Here is a 14,621-nt window from a genome sequence, read left to right as displayed (position 1 = left end):
ACAGCTAAAAATGTGCAAAAGACTTAACAGACACTTCACAAAACAGAAAATCCAAATGATGAACAAACATGAAAAAATATTTGGCCTCATTAGTAATCAGTGACATTTAGATTAAATGTAGATTAAACTACTGCTCGGGGTTGTTTGTGGGATTAAATGGTTATATATTTAAATCACCTATATAAATCGTGGTACATGGTAGGTATAAAAACCATAAATCAACTTTCCCAAAGATCCCTGCTTAACTCTTTCTAGGGGCCATCACTACAATGCCAATGAGCATGCAAATATAAAGACATAGTCTTACCATCCGTTAATAACCTGAACTTACACAGGATGCTTCCAAAGCTTAGAATTAAACTTGGACTTCTCTCTAGTGAATATACAGAATCATCTCAGGTGCAGATTTAATGCACTAACCCCACTCGTGGCTTCCTGCTCTCTTTCTGACTCTAATTTTCTCTTCATGCTATTGTCTTCATCCCCTTTGCATTCATTTTACATTGTTATCGTGCATGCACCTAGGCAAGGCATTTTCAATTCTTTCTGAGAACAAGCAGGGTATAAATAAACACTATAAAACATATCTTTCCAAGATCTGGCCTATCACCTAGAAGCCCTTCGCATTACCATGATCCTCAGAGCATGATACATGTATAGGTCACACACAAACACACCAAGTTTGTCATACCAATGGTTTGCTATGGAGAAGGCTCAAAATCAGCACCCTGAGAATTGCACTTGCTCTTTGGCATGACCTTAATTTGGCCTTTTGTAAGAATTTATTGGTCAAGGTAGTTTCTACCCAACTGGAGGGACTGATGTCCACACATTTGACGGATGATCAACATACTAATGACACTGGTACATACCAAAGAAGACAGAGTCTCCGAAGAGTAAGGAGGGGGTGGTGTCTCTACAGCCGTTTCAGGATCTTCCTGTTCACTCTCACTGTAGCATTCTACAACAAAAATGAAAATGTTTCATGTTTCAACGCCATCCTCGCTTATTCCATAATGCATGAGCAGAGGTTTTTCTCTAGCTATCGCATTTCCAGTCCAATTCAGAAAGGACTTATCTAGTGAGCTACCTGGTGCAAGGAGATTACACAAGAGGGAAAAATGAATGGCCACATTAGGGTTTCTGCGTTTCTGTTCAATACACAGGAAGAGGACTAACTGTGGCTCAGGGGAAATAAAATAATTCCTCAAAAGAGGTGTGAGTCATATACTAAGGGAGCATAAATCGGTAGTGATTAATTTTGATCATAGGAATCCTAATGAGCTGAAAATAGCAGGCTAAGTAAACCATCAATGGTGCACACAGAGGGATGGGAGTACCAGACCCAGGATGCAGGCTGAGCCAAGTATACGGAATCTCCTAAGGGATATGGTGGAAAATGAGGCTGAAAGGTTGCTTGAGGCCGTATCATGGAAGGCCTTACATACCAGGAGAAGGAGAAGGCTTTGTGTAGTTATTTATTTTTCCTCACAATCTATAAAGGTACTTCCAATGTACAATGAGTATTTATTTTACGGGAAAGAGGACCAAAGAGATGGTTAGCAGACTGATTTCACAGTATTGCATTGTACTTCTTTATTGTTTTAAATCAAGTTGCCACTTTCTCACTTCTGAATTTAAGATTTTATGATTTTGTTGTCTAAAGATATAACTCCCTACTTCCAACTCCTGAGTTTCATGTGGTCTGAGCATTTCAGAAATAGTAAAAGCTCTATGACCCTGCCACCTAAAGCCTCCTTCTTCTCAATATTAAGGAGTATTTGCATCATTAAGAAGAAGTGGATTCTTGTAGCTTTTGAACCCTAAAGGCTACAGACTGAGCTAAAAATATGGCCTGTGTCCCAATCTGACATTTAGGTTTCTACTACAAACTTAGGGTAATTAGTCTGAGAACACACCTGGTGGAAATATTAAAACACCAGAGAGGAAATAGTGGGATGAAAGTTATCTGTCTAGATCTTAACGAGATCATGTCTATGAGTAAGAATTCAGTAAGTGGGACAATAAAAACATTTGCATTGGCAGTTGTTTGAGATGTCAGTGAAGCCTACAGCTGCTAACATGTGGGTGAAGTGTGAAAAGCACTCTTAGCCTGCATGGGAAGCTCTATTCCATGTTGGTGAGTCTGTGTGAATACGTCTGTCTCTGCATATTTTCAGATAATTTGAAATGCCGATGTTTCATTAGGACAAGACTATACATAGAATTGACATTGTATTTTCATCCTATTCTCATATTCTTGCTAAATTTTCAGAAATTCAAAATACAACATACCATCATCCTTTGTAGTGGGTTCATGGTGGATTACAGCTAATCCAAGCTTGTTTAACCACCTAAAATTCAAATAGAAAATAAATACTTGACCAAAAAGATTGGTCTTCAACTTATTCACCTTCCCCTTAGACCCTGAAGGAAGATCTTGTGCCAGACTTGACAATGAAAAAAGTCATAATTCTATAGTCAGTCTAAACATTTCCAGAAACAGCATAAGTTTGTGGTATTGAAATCTAATACCACATTTGATCTCACATTCAGGGCATTCTTTGTAAGATAAGAAATGAAGTGGCCCATTATCCAGTTGGTTAATGTGGGCAACTATGTTGGATATTCTAAATATATGAACAAATGTATCTTTTGTAATTGTGCATTTGAAACTTTTAGTAACCATCAAAATTTTTATCATTGAATTTAGTAACATAACCATTAAAGTTCTAAGTCTATAATTCTTAGAATGTAAATTTATTTCACAAAAAAATAAAAGATGATCCATTTTTAAACTGGAATTTTTATATCAATCAGTGAAAGATCTGGCTAGAGCTTGAGAGGTATCCCTAAGCTGGGGAAAATTTTAATTTCTTGAAGAGTTTTATGTAAGGTAAAAATTGACAATGTCCTGTCTTCTATTGATTTACCATTTTATTGGCAATTAATTCCAGCTAAACATCAATAACAAATATAGAACTAGACAAAACTTAAGGAACTCAAACTTGGCTTATGACTTCAGGTCACTGTAGTTCCTTCTCAAGGGTTTAGCTGGGAACATTATATTTTACGACATAAATTTTTAGAAGACACAACATGTGTCTATTTCATACGTTCCTAGCTACACAATCTTCTATTTAAAGGGAAAATATTATTTTGAGGCAGTGATAATCTAAGTGATTTATGTCCCACTTCTTTCCAGTTTTTTAAAAAATATTCCATATTGTGTACTCGTCTTATTTTTGATGAACCAGAGCGTTCAGTAGTAGCCTAAGTCAACCAATACCAACAAAATAATAGTAATGCTATGCACTTACTGATTCACTCATACTTTTCATTTCTTCTAGTCCTGTAATGCCTCATGAACTGTACAGCATGGTACACCCCCATCAGGGCATAAATATTGCACATTCCCAAGGCTACAATTGTGAACAAATTAGGAATCCTTACCTAAGCCTCAACTGCCATGGTCTTGCTGTATTTATTATTTTTTTAACAGGAAATACATAATAAATTTGATTTTTAAAAATAAATAGAAGAGGACTTTCCAAAAGAAGGAAGACGAGCACCAGCCTCGTTTAAGAAGTCCCTTTCAGCACCATGATAAACATAAGCTCTAATGGCCACTTAAAACTAGACCAGTACATGTCATAGGAACCAGAAAATGTTCATCAAGACCCAATAGAATATAAACAAAACAAAGAAACAGCAACTCACAGAAAAAATACAAATGGCTAATAAATATATTGAAAATATTCTCAGCCTCAATAGTATTTTGGTAAATGCATATTCAAACATAGGAAAATATTTTTCACCACTAGATTGGCAAAAATTTTAAATATCGTTGATTTCTAGACTTTTGGAGGAAATAGTCTCATCCTTTGCTGAGTTGACCAGGAAAATTGAAACAGTCAATTTTAAGCAGGCAATTTGATGATACTATTCAAAATTTAAATATCCATTCCCTCTGCCCAACAATTCTAATTATAAACATCTAGCCTACAAAAACACACCTTCATGTACAGAAAAAAATGTGGAAAAATGTTAATTCAACAGGGCTTGCAACAGCAAAAAAGAAAAAAATATTCATCCAATATAGTTGTCCATTAATAGAAAAATGGATACAGAGTGGCACTGAATCTATCAGAACCAGATTATAATGAAGCTAATAAAAAGACCGAGGGGGGGCCTTGTAACGACCTGGAAAAACCCTACCATACCATTAAGTGAAAAAAGCAAGTTCAAAACAATATGTTTAGCCTGATTCAACATACTTTCAAAACTATATATTTGTATAGGTCCATGAATTGGTATGCAAAGAAAAGCATCAGGAAGGATATACAGTCATGTGCTGCATAACAATGTTTCAGTAAACGATGGACCACGTATCCACATAATCTTACGTGGTCCCATAAGATTAGTACCATAGAGCCTAGGTGTGTAGTAGGCTATACCATCCAGGTTTGTGTAAGTACACTCTATGATGTTCGCACAATGATGAAATCACCTAATAACACATTCCTCAGAATGTATCCACGTCGTTAAGTGACACATGGCTGTACATCATATTGTTAAAAGCCGTCAATCCTAGCGAGAGTAGTTGAATTGGAAGGCGAAGTTGGGGGTATGGGACGGTTTTCACTTTACATACTTCTGTATTATATGATTTTTTTACAAGAATATATTTTATGTATTACTTAATTACAAGAAATATTTAAAAAAAATTTTTAAAAATCAATCAGGCAAAGCATAAGGAATTTAATGATTCACTTTTAAAATACCAAAATAAACTAATTCTTAGTTTATACTTGATTTCATAATTATAGAAGCTGTTCCTCCCCCGAAAAAGCATCTAAAAGTGAAATAGACAAATTTTTTTTTAACATATCAGGACAAAAACTACTTTTGAATTGAAAATGCCTGAAACAAGAAAAGGCGTTTCTAAGTTCCTTTCCAGAACATGGAAATACAGAAATTGAGCAAAACAGAAGAGTATTGGCAATAAAGAAAAGATTCCTCTCAGCCCTTACTCAAAACTCATGTCTTTTTAATTGCCACCATTAATTACTTGCTGTGAAAAACTAGTGATTGTTCAGAATCTTGTTTGACTATTTTCTTTCTAGAATCCACTGGCTTAGAGTACCTCCTTTGCTAAGCACTTTTTTTAAAACATCGAGGCAGTAGAAAAAATTCTATTTGTGGCTCAATAGATGGATGTACAAAAAGACTTATATTTACATAAAGAAAGACGATAGATGCTTCCTGGGAGTTTGTTGTATATTAACTTGATGTGAACGTGTGTGTTGGAGGACCACAAGTGTTAAGAAATTGATGCACCAAACAAGAACATTCTTCCCACAAACACGGAGCAAGGCAGCTACCATCAGTCTTTGTTTAGAAACTGGCTCTTTCATCACCCTTAATTACTTACCCCTGTATTCTTAAATTGAGGGTCCCTGCAGGACACACAGCATTTCTATTAAACTTAATTACCTTTCCCTTCATCGTCCCTGAGAGAAACGTCACCACCCAAAAATGCAGTTATCCAAGGAGACGAACTTCTAAAACAGGACCCATCACTCCAAGTGTCACCCTCTCCTTCCCCGGTATCTCTGCATCTCACTAAGAAATACCCAGATACGTAATTTCCTTGCTTAAACAGCCCACATCAGTAGGAAGGGAAGCTCTTCAGGTGCTAACGCAGAACAAATCTTTAAATATTGTCATAATTTTGTGGGAGAAGGGAGAAATTAAGCTGAGATCCTGCATTGTTGGCTATTTGAAAAATCATCTTCAGAATAATAAAACTTAATAACAATCCTATAAATAAAAGAAATTATGATACATGCAGGCACAGGCCATATGGGCATTTACCTACGAGTGGCCAGATGGACAATTTTTAAGTGTATAAAGGATGCTGAGAGCTTCAAAACTGTGGGGTCAGGAAAACTTAGGTTCAAACTTCAATTTACATCTTGTTTGTACACTGAAAAGATAAAGAAATGCTAACATAATTTCTAGTAAGATTAATAGATCTTCACAGCATAGATAGGCAATAAGATCTTGGCTTTGATAACTAGGAAAGGCTTTGATTTAACAGCCAACCGGGCAGAGTATATATATCAGACATATGGCCAATACTCATGCAGCTCTACTTGCTGTTAGATAGATCTCTGCAAAGGGAGAAGATAAAAACTGAACATAAATGGACTAGAAATGTAAAAAATAAAAAAAAAAAACTGGAGAAATGGGTGGGCAGGGAGCTAAATAACTCAGATATGCGATTTAGAGAGCAAATATGCCTGAAATGTAACAAATAACCTTGTAAGGGTCTCACATTTTCACTGGTTTAAAAATGTATTTCACTGTGTAGGTGGAGAAAAAAAAATTCACTAGGTAACAAAACACTTAGCAGTAATTGTTTCTCTGGTAAACGCGGTCTCACTCTCCCCTTGTCGGAGAGAACAGAACTGCTTTGAAAGCAACAGCCACAGGATGGGTAGGAAGGATGTATGCAGACGGAAAGGAAGCTGGAGATACAAGATGCTATTTGAGAGAAGCCAGGGACAGCAAGAGGCAAGGAGGGGACAGAACGGTACACCGTTTCACTGCCATTAAAGGTCAGAAAGGACTCTCACTATCCTCACTATGGTAGGGCTCCAAGTACTGCTGGGCAAGACATTAAGCCTTCCACACTCCACTCACACACCTAGGGCTTACTAATCAACAGGCTTTAGAGTTACCAATGCAAATAAAAAGAGAAATAAAGAGCTATGACCGAAGTTTTCAAAATCCTCTTGTGTGTCTGCTCTTACTTTTCTCAGATGCTTGAGCAAGCCAGATGGGGGAAGCTAAAATCAGAAAGAGGGTAGAAACAACTTCTCTCTTGTGCAAGTAAATGAAAGACTTGTTTGGAAGACTCAATTGTCAATTCCTTGCCTTGGTATTTCTAACAAAGGGTTTCCCAACTTTCTGTGGTAAGGAGCCACTCCGCCCTCATCCAAAGGGTTGTGGTAGGGAGACAGTGTAGCGAACAGATGAGGATGCTTCTAGCTAGACGGGGCTGCTGACGGGATATCCTGTAAGAAGTTGTGTGCGTGTGTGTGCGCACGCACGTTTGGTGAAAAGCAGCTTCTTTTTTCTTTAAGTTTCTACAGCAAGAGGGCAAAGAGAAATGATACAGGGCAGATAGATGAGGAAATCATCATGTATAAATAAATAAAGTAGATTAAGCCATCAACTCTATGAATGGAGGAATTACGTCTGATTTCTTTATTTCTATTGCCCAGGATCTGCTACAATGGGGCACATAGCAGGCATTCCATAGATATATTTTTAATTAGTCATGTAAGGTAATATGAGAAACTGAGAATTCCAAGAATAGGGCTTAAACTAAACAGAATGCCCTCTGATGCCTCAAACATCTCAATATATATGTATAGCCTCATTCAAATAACAGCCATTGTGATCACGCCAAAATCTAAACCAATAGGGATGGAGTAGGGCAGATAGTACTCTACACAAATATTCTACTTATTTAAACAGAGCAAGCAGGAGATGGAGTCAGGGATGTAAAATTTTATGTTAGATGTACTCTGAGCAAGCACATTTTGCAAAATGTTCAGGAAGAACATGGAGAGGTGATAAGCACATGAATCATCATGATAATCACACAGCACATATAAATGCCATAAAGAAACTTATCATAGCTGTGAGATCCGTTACATAATACTTTAAAGCCCTTCTCCTTGTGATGTTGATTCTGATTTTAACATTTTCTTACAATGACTTCTATCTATTCCTGTCTCAACTTAGCGGTTCCCTCAAAAGAATCATATTACTTCTTCCTCAAATAGCCATTTTGATAAGTGTAGTTCTCCAAAATGCTTCCAAATCCTAGAGAAGAAAGCAAGAAGACTTTAGAACTGCTAAAGAGATTAATCCTTAAAGTAGCAGAAATAAATAAAGTAATAATTGATATGAACATATGCTTAAAATTCGAACGCCTGACCGAACAAAGTCCATGCCCATAAAGATTGGATTTAATGATTTTTTCTACTTACACGCTCATTTCCTGCGTATTCTCGGCTGCAAAATAAAAGGTCTTGATCTGCGGATGGCTGATCCTAAAAGCACTTGAAGGGGGAAAAGCATAGACACATAAGAAATTAGTGTTTGTAATCGTCAGTGGATTTGAAAGTAAATCAGCCAAATATAAGTATGGTAAAGTCATCTGCTTTCTTTATAAATTTACAAAAAATAATTTAGTTACATTAAATACCCATTATCTGATCTCTATTTCATGTAGAGAGCAAAAGGTTAATTTATCAGGTCGGGACATCCAGAACAAGACTGAGTCATGGTTGATCAATAGTTTCTATTTAAAGAATATGGGCATACTTTTTTATTTTCATTTGCTAACTGCTTTACTACAAAAAGACAATAAATTAACATTTAGCGTGATAGAAGTGTCATTTCAAAATACTCAGATCAACCTCTTCAAGCAAAGTATTTATTCAAATTCAACCAAATATACAGTCGTGTGCCTCATAACGACGTTTTGATCAATGACGGACCACATGTATGATGGTGGTCTCGATAGATTAGTACCATATAGCCTAGGTATGTAGTAGGCTATACCATCTAGGTTTGTGTAGGTACACTCTGTGATGCTTGCACAACAACGAAATCACCTAACAATGCATTTCTCAGAATGTGTCCCTATTGTTACGCAATGCATCACTGTACGCAAAAATTTTATTTATGCGAAAATAATCAAGTATAGAACTTATACACTGTGACAACACATCAAAAACCTTATCAAAACCACCCTCTACCAGTAAAAAATATATGTAAGGTAGATTTTTAGTTTAAAAGTATAAAATATTGAAAATACACAATAAAGTGTTTCCCCTTTACCATTTAGACCAGAAGTCTTGCAGTACAGGCCAGGGTTTTTGTAAATAACCAGTGTGGTCAAACCCACAAGAATCTACACAACCTCCTGTATCACTGGATACGTGCAGCTATCCCAGAGTGGCAGAAACTTAAAAGCTAACACGAGTTTATTCATTTTTTTTTAATTTTTTATATTTTTATAATTTTATATATTTTTTTATGAATGAATTTTTTATTCATTCAATTGCTGCTTCCGGTAATATAGGTCAATAGGTAAATGCCCCTTTCTGACAAAAGAGGAAAAGGTGTCAGAGGTAGAAGGAGAAGGTGAAGAGGACACCTGCAAAATGCAGCTGGATGCTATCATGGGAACAGCTCTTCACTGGGAGTCTGGATAGAGCCAGCTCTCCCATGAGTTCTAGGCAAGGCCAGACTCTCTGGGCTGTTCCCTTTTCAGCAAAGCAAGGACCACGGGCTGGTGATTTTTTTGGTTCCTGTAAGTTCTCAAATCTTTTGGACTTAAATTACGTTGGGATACAATCCCCAATTCTAAGACATCTCAGAGAATTCAATTTCAAGGGTGCTACTGACAATTCCATGAACTAAGGAAAAGAAACTGGTCTTGCTGCATCTCTGGTAAATCTTACTTAACTAGTCATCCTCCTTAAAAGGACAAAACCTTGACATCTGACCTCCCTGCCAATCCTGGATGGGAGCTTGTTTTTCTTTCTATCACAGACACAGTCATCAACAACATGCCATGCCAAGGCTCCACGGGGTTTTAAAATCCAATCTGCTCTGCAAAATGAAATTCCAGAAAACTAGAGGTTAAAAGCTTCTATTATCAGTTAGGGTACCAAGCCATAACGCTCAAAATTCTCAGACATTCGAGTGTCACCTTCACTAACTTCCAAATCTTCACATCATTCGAAGAACATTATGAAGGGATATTATCCTGGCTCAGAGTTTGGTGGAAAATGCTAGACGACTTACTGCTTTTTCTTGCATTCAGATGCTCTTTCCACAGTGAAATCGGGCAGGTTGACAAATCCATCAGCTTTCTCTGCCTGAAACAAATACATACCACAAATATGAATAAATGCATCAACCCTAGCAGTTAGTTTATTGAGAGCATCTACATTGAATAGAGAGAGTACAAACAAAATGAAACAGAATCAAAAGATACCTCTCTGAATCAGCATTGGACTTTCCATGAATCTTTCCATGAGAAGTAACATGACTACATCTCGGGGATGGCCAATGTATGGCATGCATAGGACCTGCCCCGCCTCCTGTCTTCCTGGAAAACATCAAAGCTAACCCATCCAAGCTCTACTTCCTGCTGAGCCCATAGGCATCCTCAGCATCATACTCATCCTACTACTCCAGCGAGCCACAAGCACATAAGACGGAAGCTAATTAGCATTCTAATATACTGTGGACAGAGGTCTGACTCTGGAGTTAGCAAATCAAGGTTGATATCATGGATCTACCACTTACTGGTTGTTACAAGACTTAAGCGAACTCAGATAAATAAAACACTTAACAGACACTCAACAAACATTATTTCTTCTCCCAAATCTGTAGGTAGTTCCTTGGGGGTCAAATCACAGAATCGTTTCTTGGAAAATCTCAGTTCTATAATCAATTCCTAGGAGTTCTTTCTACAAAGGAAAGAATGCAGAAGAAAATAACACTTTCGAGGACACAGCATGAATGCCACTTTAAACACCAAAAATTTCATAGGAAATGTAATCCCTGTTCCACCTCTCTAAGAATTTGTTAAGCTTTACTTTATGGATAAAATTTAACTGAACCACAAGGAGGCTAGACTGTTTATCACAAATAGAACTCAAATCTCCTTCCGTCTACACTGATGTCTCTGAGTGGAGAAGTACAAGCCACAAGATTAAACACAAATGAGTCAGTGGTTGTTGGGAGATGAGTAAAAATTGATTTTGAAAATACAATCTTAATTTTAAAAGTCAGCTAGCTATTAAGTTAGCACCATGGGTGCTCTTAGTTCACTTTATTATTCTGTGTCTCTTTCCTTTATCACCAACTAGAGTACACCCTGCACTCTTCTCTTCAGAAAAATTAAACTATGAAACATCCAACCCTATCCCTGTCTCATCTTCTCTCTCCTACTTGGGTCAATTTATCCAAACTCCTCATTTGAAATGCTTTCTTCTTATAAAGACTCAAAACTCAAGTCTAAAGGGCACTTTCTTCTTTAAAAAATTATACACATATTATTTTTTTTAATTCAAATTATCTACCTCTTGATAGGCTGTTTGATTACTGGATGGTGGTTTCACCAATCCTATCTCAAAGAGAATATAAAGTATTTAAAGAGCATAGACTGTGTAAGTCAACTTTTTCTACAATACACAATGCTTCCTGTGGATTCTCAGTTATCATTATATAAAATTATAGTTTTGAAAAACTACGTTAAGCTCCAGCAATTCCACTCCTAGATATATACCTAAAAGAGGTGAAAACAGGTACTCAAATAAATACAAGTACATACATGTTCACAGCAGCGTTATTCACAATAGCCAAAAGGTGGAAACAGTCCATATGCCCACCAACAGAGGAAAAGATAAAAAATATTGTGGTATATCCATACAATGGAATATTATTCTGCCATAAAAATGAATGAGGTACTGATAGATGCTGCAATGTGGATGAACCATGAGAACATTACGCAACCTGAAAGAAGCCAGACACAAAATGTCACATAGTGTATGATTCCATTTATATAAAATATCCAGAATAGGTAAAGCTAAAGAGACAGAACACAGGATAGTGGTGGCAGGGGCTGGAGGTAGTGGGAACAGGAAGCAACTGCTTAACATGTATGGACTTTCCTTTTGGTGTGTTAAAAATGATTTGTGACTAGTAGAGGTGGTAGCAGAATTTTGAGTGTACTAAATGCCATTGAACTGCTCACTTTAAAATGGATAATCTTATGCGAATTGCACCCAAATAAAAAAAAAAAACCCTATGCTGGGCTAAGGTATTTTATGTAAATTCCTATAATTGTTTTAGAAAGAAAAATAAAGTATATTCACCATTTTTCTACTTCCTCCTCTCATTCATTTCTATGTCCACTGTTACATAGAAGCTGTGGTTACCATGAACCCCAGTGACTATCGTGTTGCTAAATCTGATCTCCCCTTTTTAGCCCTCACTTAACTGAATTCTAGTAACTGATGCTATAGCCCGCTCCCTCCCTCTTGAAATGCCTCATATCTTGCTTTTCTGACAACATATTCCTGCTATTCCCCTCCTTCTCTAACTACTCCTTGCTTTCTTCCATGGGATCTTCTTCTCCTGCCTGTTTCTTAAACGTCAGTGTTCTCCAGATTTCTGATTACAGACCTTTTCTCTTCTCATCCCAGTACTCTCTATGCGGGATCATACACACTCCCATGGCTGCATGGTTCACTATTGTACACACATATCCAAAATCTATACCTCAAACTGGGATTCAATCCTGGATCTTCTCTCCCAGTGACCTAATTGCTTAGTGTACCTATTCACATGGGATTCCATGGATTTCCTGTTTGTGTCCCTCCACCCCAAATTCGTATGTTGAAGCTCTAAACCCCAATGTGATGGTATTTGGAGGTGGGGCCTTTGGGAAGTAATTAGGTTTAGATGAGGCCATGAGGTGAAGTTCCCATGATGGGATTAGTGTCCTTATAAAAAGAGAAAGAGACCCCATCCCTCCCCTCCATGTAAGGATACAGCAAGAAAGCAGCTGTCTGCAAACCAGAAAAAAGTCCCTCACCAGACATGGAATCTGCCAGTACCTTGATCTTGGACTTACCAGCCTCCAGAACTGTGAGCAATAAATTGTTCTTTAAGCCACCCAGTCTATGGCATTTTGTTATAGCAGCACAAATTGACTAAGACACACCCAAGAGTGACAAATCCAAAACCAAACTCATCATCTCACTCCATAAAATGCCTGCTCCTCTTTCTCCTGTGTTCTCCACTTCAGTGAATGATGTCACTTTCTATCCAGTTGTCAAAAAGGGAAATATGCAAGACATCTTTGACTCTTCAATTTCCTTCTCAGCATCCACAAAAGTAATTGACTAAGTTGTATCATTGCTGCTTCTATCACAGCTCTTTAACCCATCCATTACCTACCACTTCCTTCAGATCACCATTAACTTTCACCTGAATTACTGCAAAAGTCTCCTAAACCATTATTCCTCTCTCTAGTTCTGTCCTTTCCTCCAATTTCATGTTCAAATCACAGTCACGGCAAATCTTTACTCCATGAATATTCTTCATGTCACCTCTTTCATTAAAATCCTGCGTGGTTCCCAAGTGACCTTGGCTAAAGTCTAAGTGCCTTAGCAGAATATGAAAGGCCCTTCACGATCAGGCCCTGCTTAAATGGACAATTTCATCTCCTCCAATGTCCCTTCTCAACCAAAAGTAAACAAAAAATTTAAAAGAAAGAAAAAACAATACTTCCATTGATCTGAATAGAATTCACATCCAATCTATAGCATTATTAGTCTCTGGACAATTTATTTTCAGTAGAAAGAGCCCATCTTAAATGATAACAATACAAAAGTCAATCAGCAAAAAAACAAAACATAAATATATGTAAGAGATAAGTTGTAAATGTTCATTCAGGTGGATTCCTTTTCTGCATAATGAAATGGCTGAGATTCCTTCAACTAAGATCTTAAATAAATTTCAGTAAAAGACATCTTAATGTTTCCCCAGTAAATCTTTCCTTTATAAGCCAAGGCATTTTTTCATTGTACTGAAGACATTTAAGCTGTATTCAAAATAACAGATAACTGTGTCAAAACTGCCTTTGCTTATTTGACTTGCAAAAATGCCTCAAAAATGACAATCACAGTGGGAAAATCCTAAAAGAATGACAGTTGTCTGTTCTTCCTTCTTTCCTCCTCTTACCCCTCAGATCCCTCGTTCCTTGTTACGTTAACTAAAATAACTTTCTCAAATAACATCCTTCCTTTTCAACAATTCCCAACTTTCTGAAAAGTAACTTGAAAGTTCTGCACTGGTGCCTGCAATTTTCCCTCTGTATCCTAATGTAATAAAAATCTTGTTTTCTTGCCAAAAGTATCAAACCATCCTTTGGCCTTTGTGCAAACTTGCCTTACCAAGTCTAGTCTTAAATTCTGAAGCGAGACAATGCTTTTTACTTTGTGGTATGAAGTTCTACAATCTCAAAAGGAGTCAATGACTCCTCACGTAGCAGTCCATCCACTTTTCCCAGAAACTCTGATTTTGTTCATCTCAGTGAAGTCTCATCTGCAGTTGCTGTATTAGGCAGCATTAAATACACATTTTTATCCAAGCTGTTAGTGTTACACATTCAATTACTCAACACATATTTATTGAGCATCTTCCTTGTGTCAGGCACTGTGTCAGATATTTGGGATATATCAGGGGACAAAACAGACAGAGAGCTCTCAAGGGGAAAAGAGACAATAGCTCAACATATAAACCCATAAATTACACAGGGCATTGTGGGCGATAACTGCTATGAAAAACAGTAAAGTTGATCAGGGTAGAGGTTCTGACTTCAAGCCAGGCAGATTGCCCTCTGCTCCTAGGCCTACAATGCCCTTCCTACCTCACTCCCCTAGACACGTCTCCAGGAATCAACTTAGGTGTGACCTTCTCCAAAACTTTTCCCCTGCTCCTCGGAGCCCGAGATA

General features: G+C 37.3%; 2 protein-coding genes across 5 annotated transcripts in view; one reads left to right on the top strand and one right to left on the bottom strand.

The window, feature by feature from the left end:
* IPCEF1 (interaction protein for cytohesin exchange factors 1) overlaps window positions 1–14,621 on the bottom strand; it is a 164,913-nt gene that overhangs the window by 42,518 nt on the left and 107,774 nt on the right. For all 4 annotated transcript variants that reach the window (XM_058534112.1, XM_058534115.1, XM_058534114.1 and 1 more), the window contains 4 exons: window positions 9,895–9,968; window positions 8,067–8,138; window positions 2,296–2,354; window positions 873–961 (listed from right to left, as the gene is read on the bottom strand). In XM_058534112.1, coding sequence (XP_058390095.1) covers window positions 873–961; window positions 2,296–2,354; window positions 8,067–8,138; window positions 9,895–9,968 — 294 coding nt within the window. The remainder of the gene's footprint in view (window positions 1–872; window positions 962–2,295; window positions 2,355–8,066; window positions 8,139–9,894; window positions 9,969–14,621) is intronic.
* OPRM1 (opioid receptor mu 1) overlaps window positions 1–14,621 on the top strand; it is a 164,072-nt gene that overhangs the window by 133,250 nt on the left and 16,201 nt on the right. The window lies entirely within an intron of this gene.

This window comes from Diceros bicornis, chromosome 39 (genome assembly GCF_020826845.1).
Source record: "Diceros bicornis minor isolate mBicDic1 chromosome 39, mDicBic1.mat.cur, whole genome shotgun sequence".
Classification (NCBI taxonomy): domain Eukaryota; kingdom Metazoa; phylum Chordata; class Mammalia; order Perissodactyla; family Rhinocerotidae; genus Diceros; species Diceros bicornis.
The sequence above is the reverse complement of the archived record's forward strand: the minus strand, read 5'-3'. Positions and strand labels throughout refer to the sequence as shown.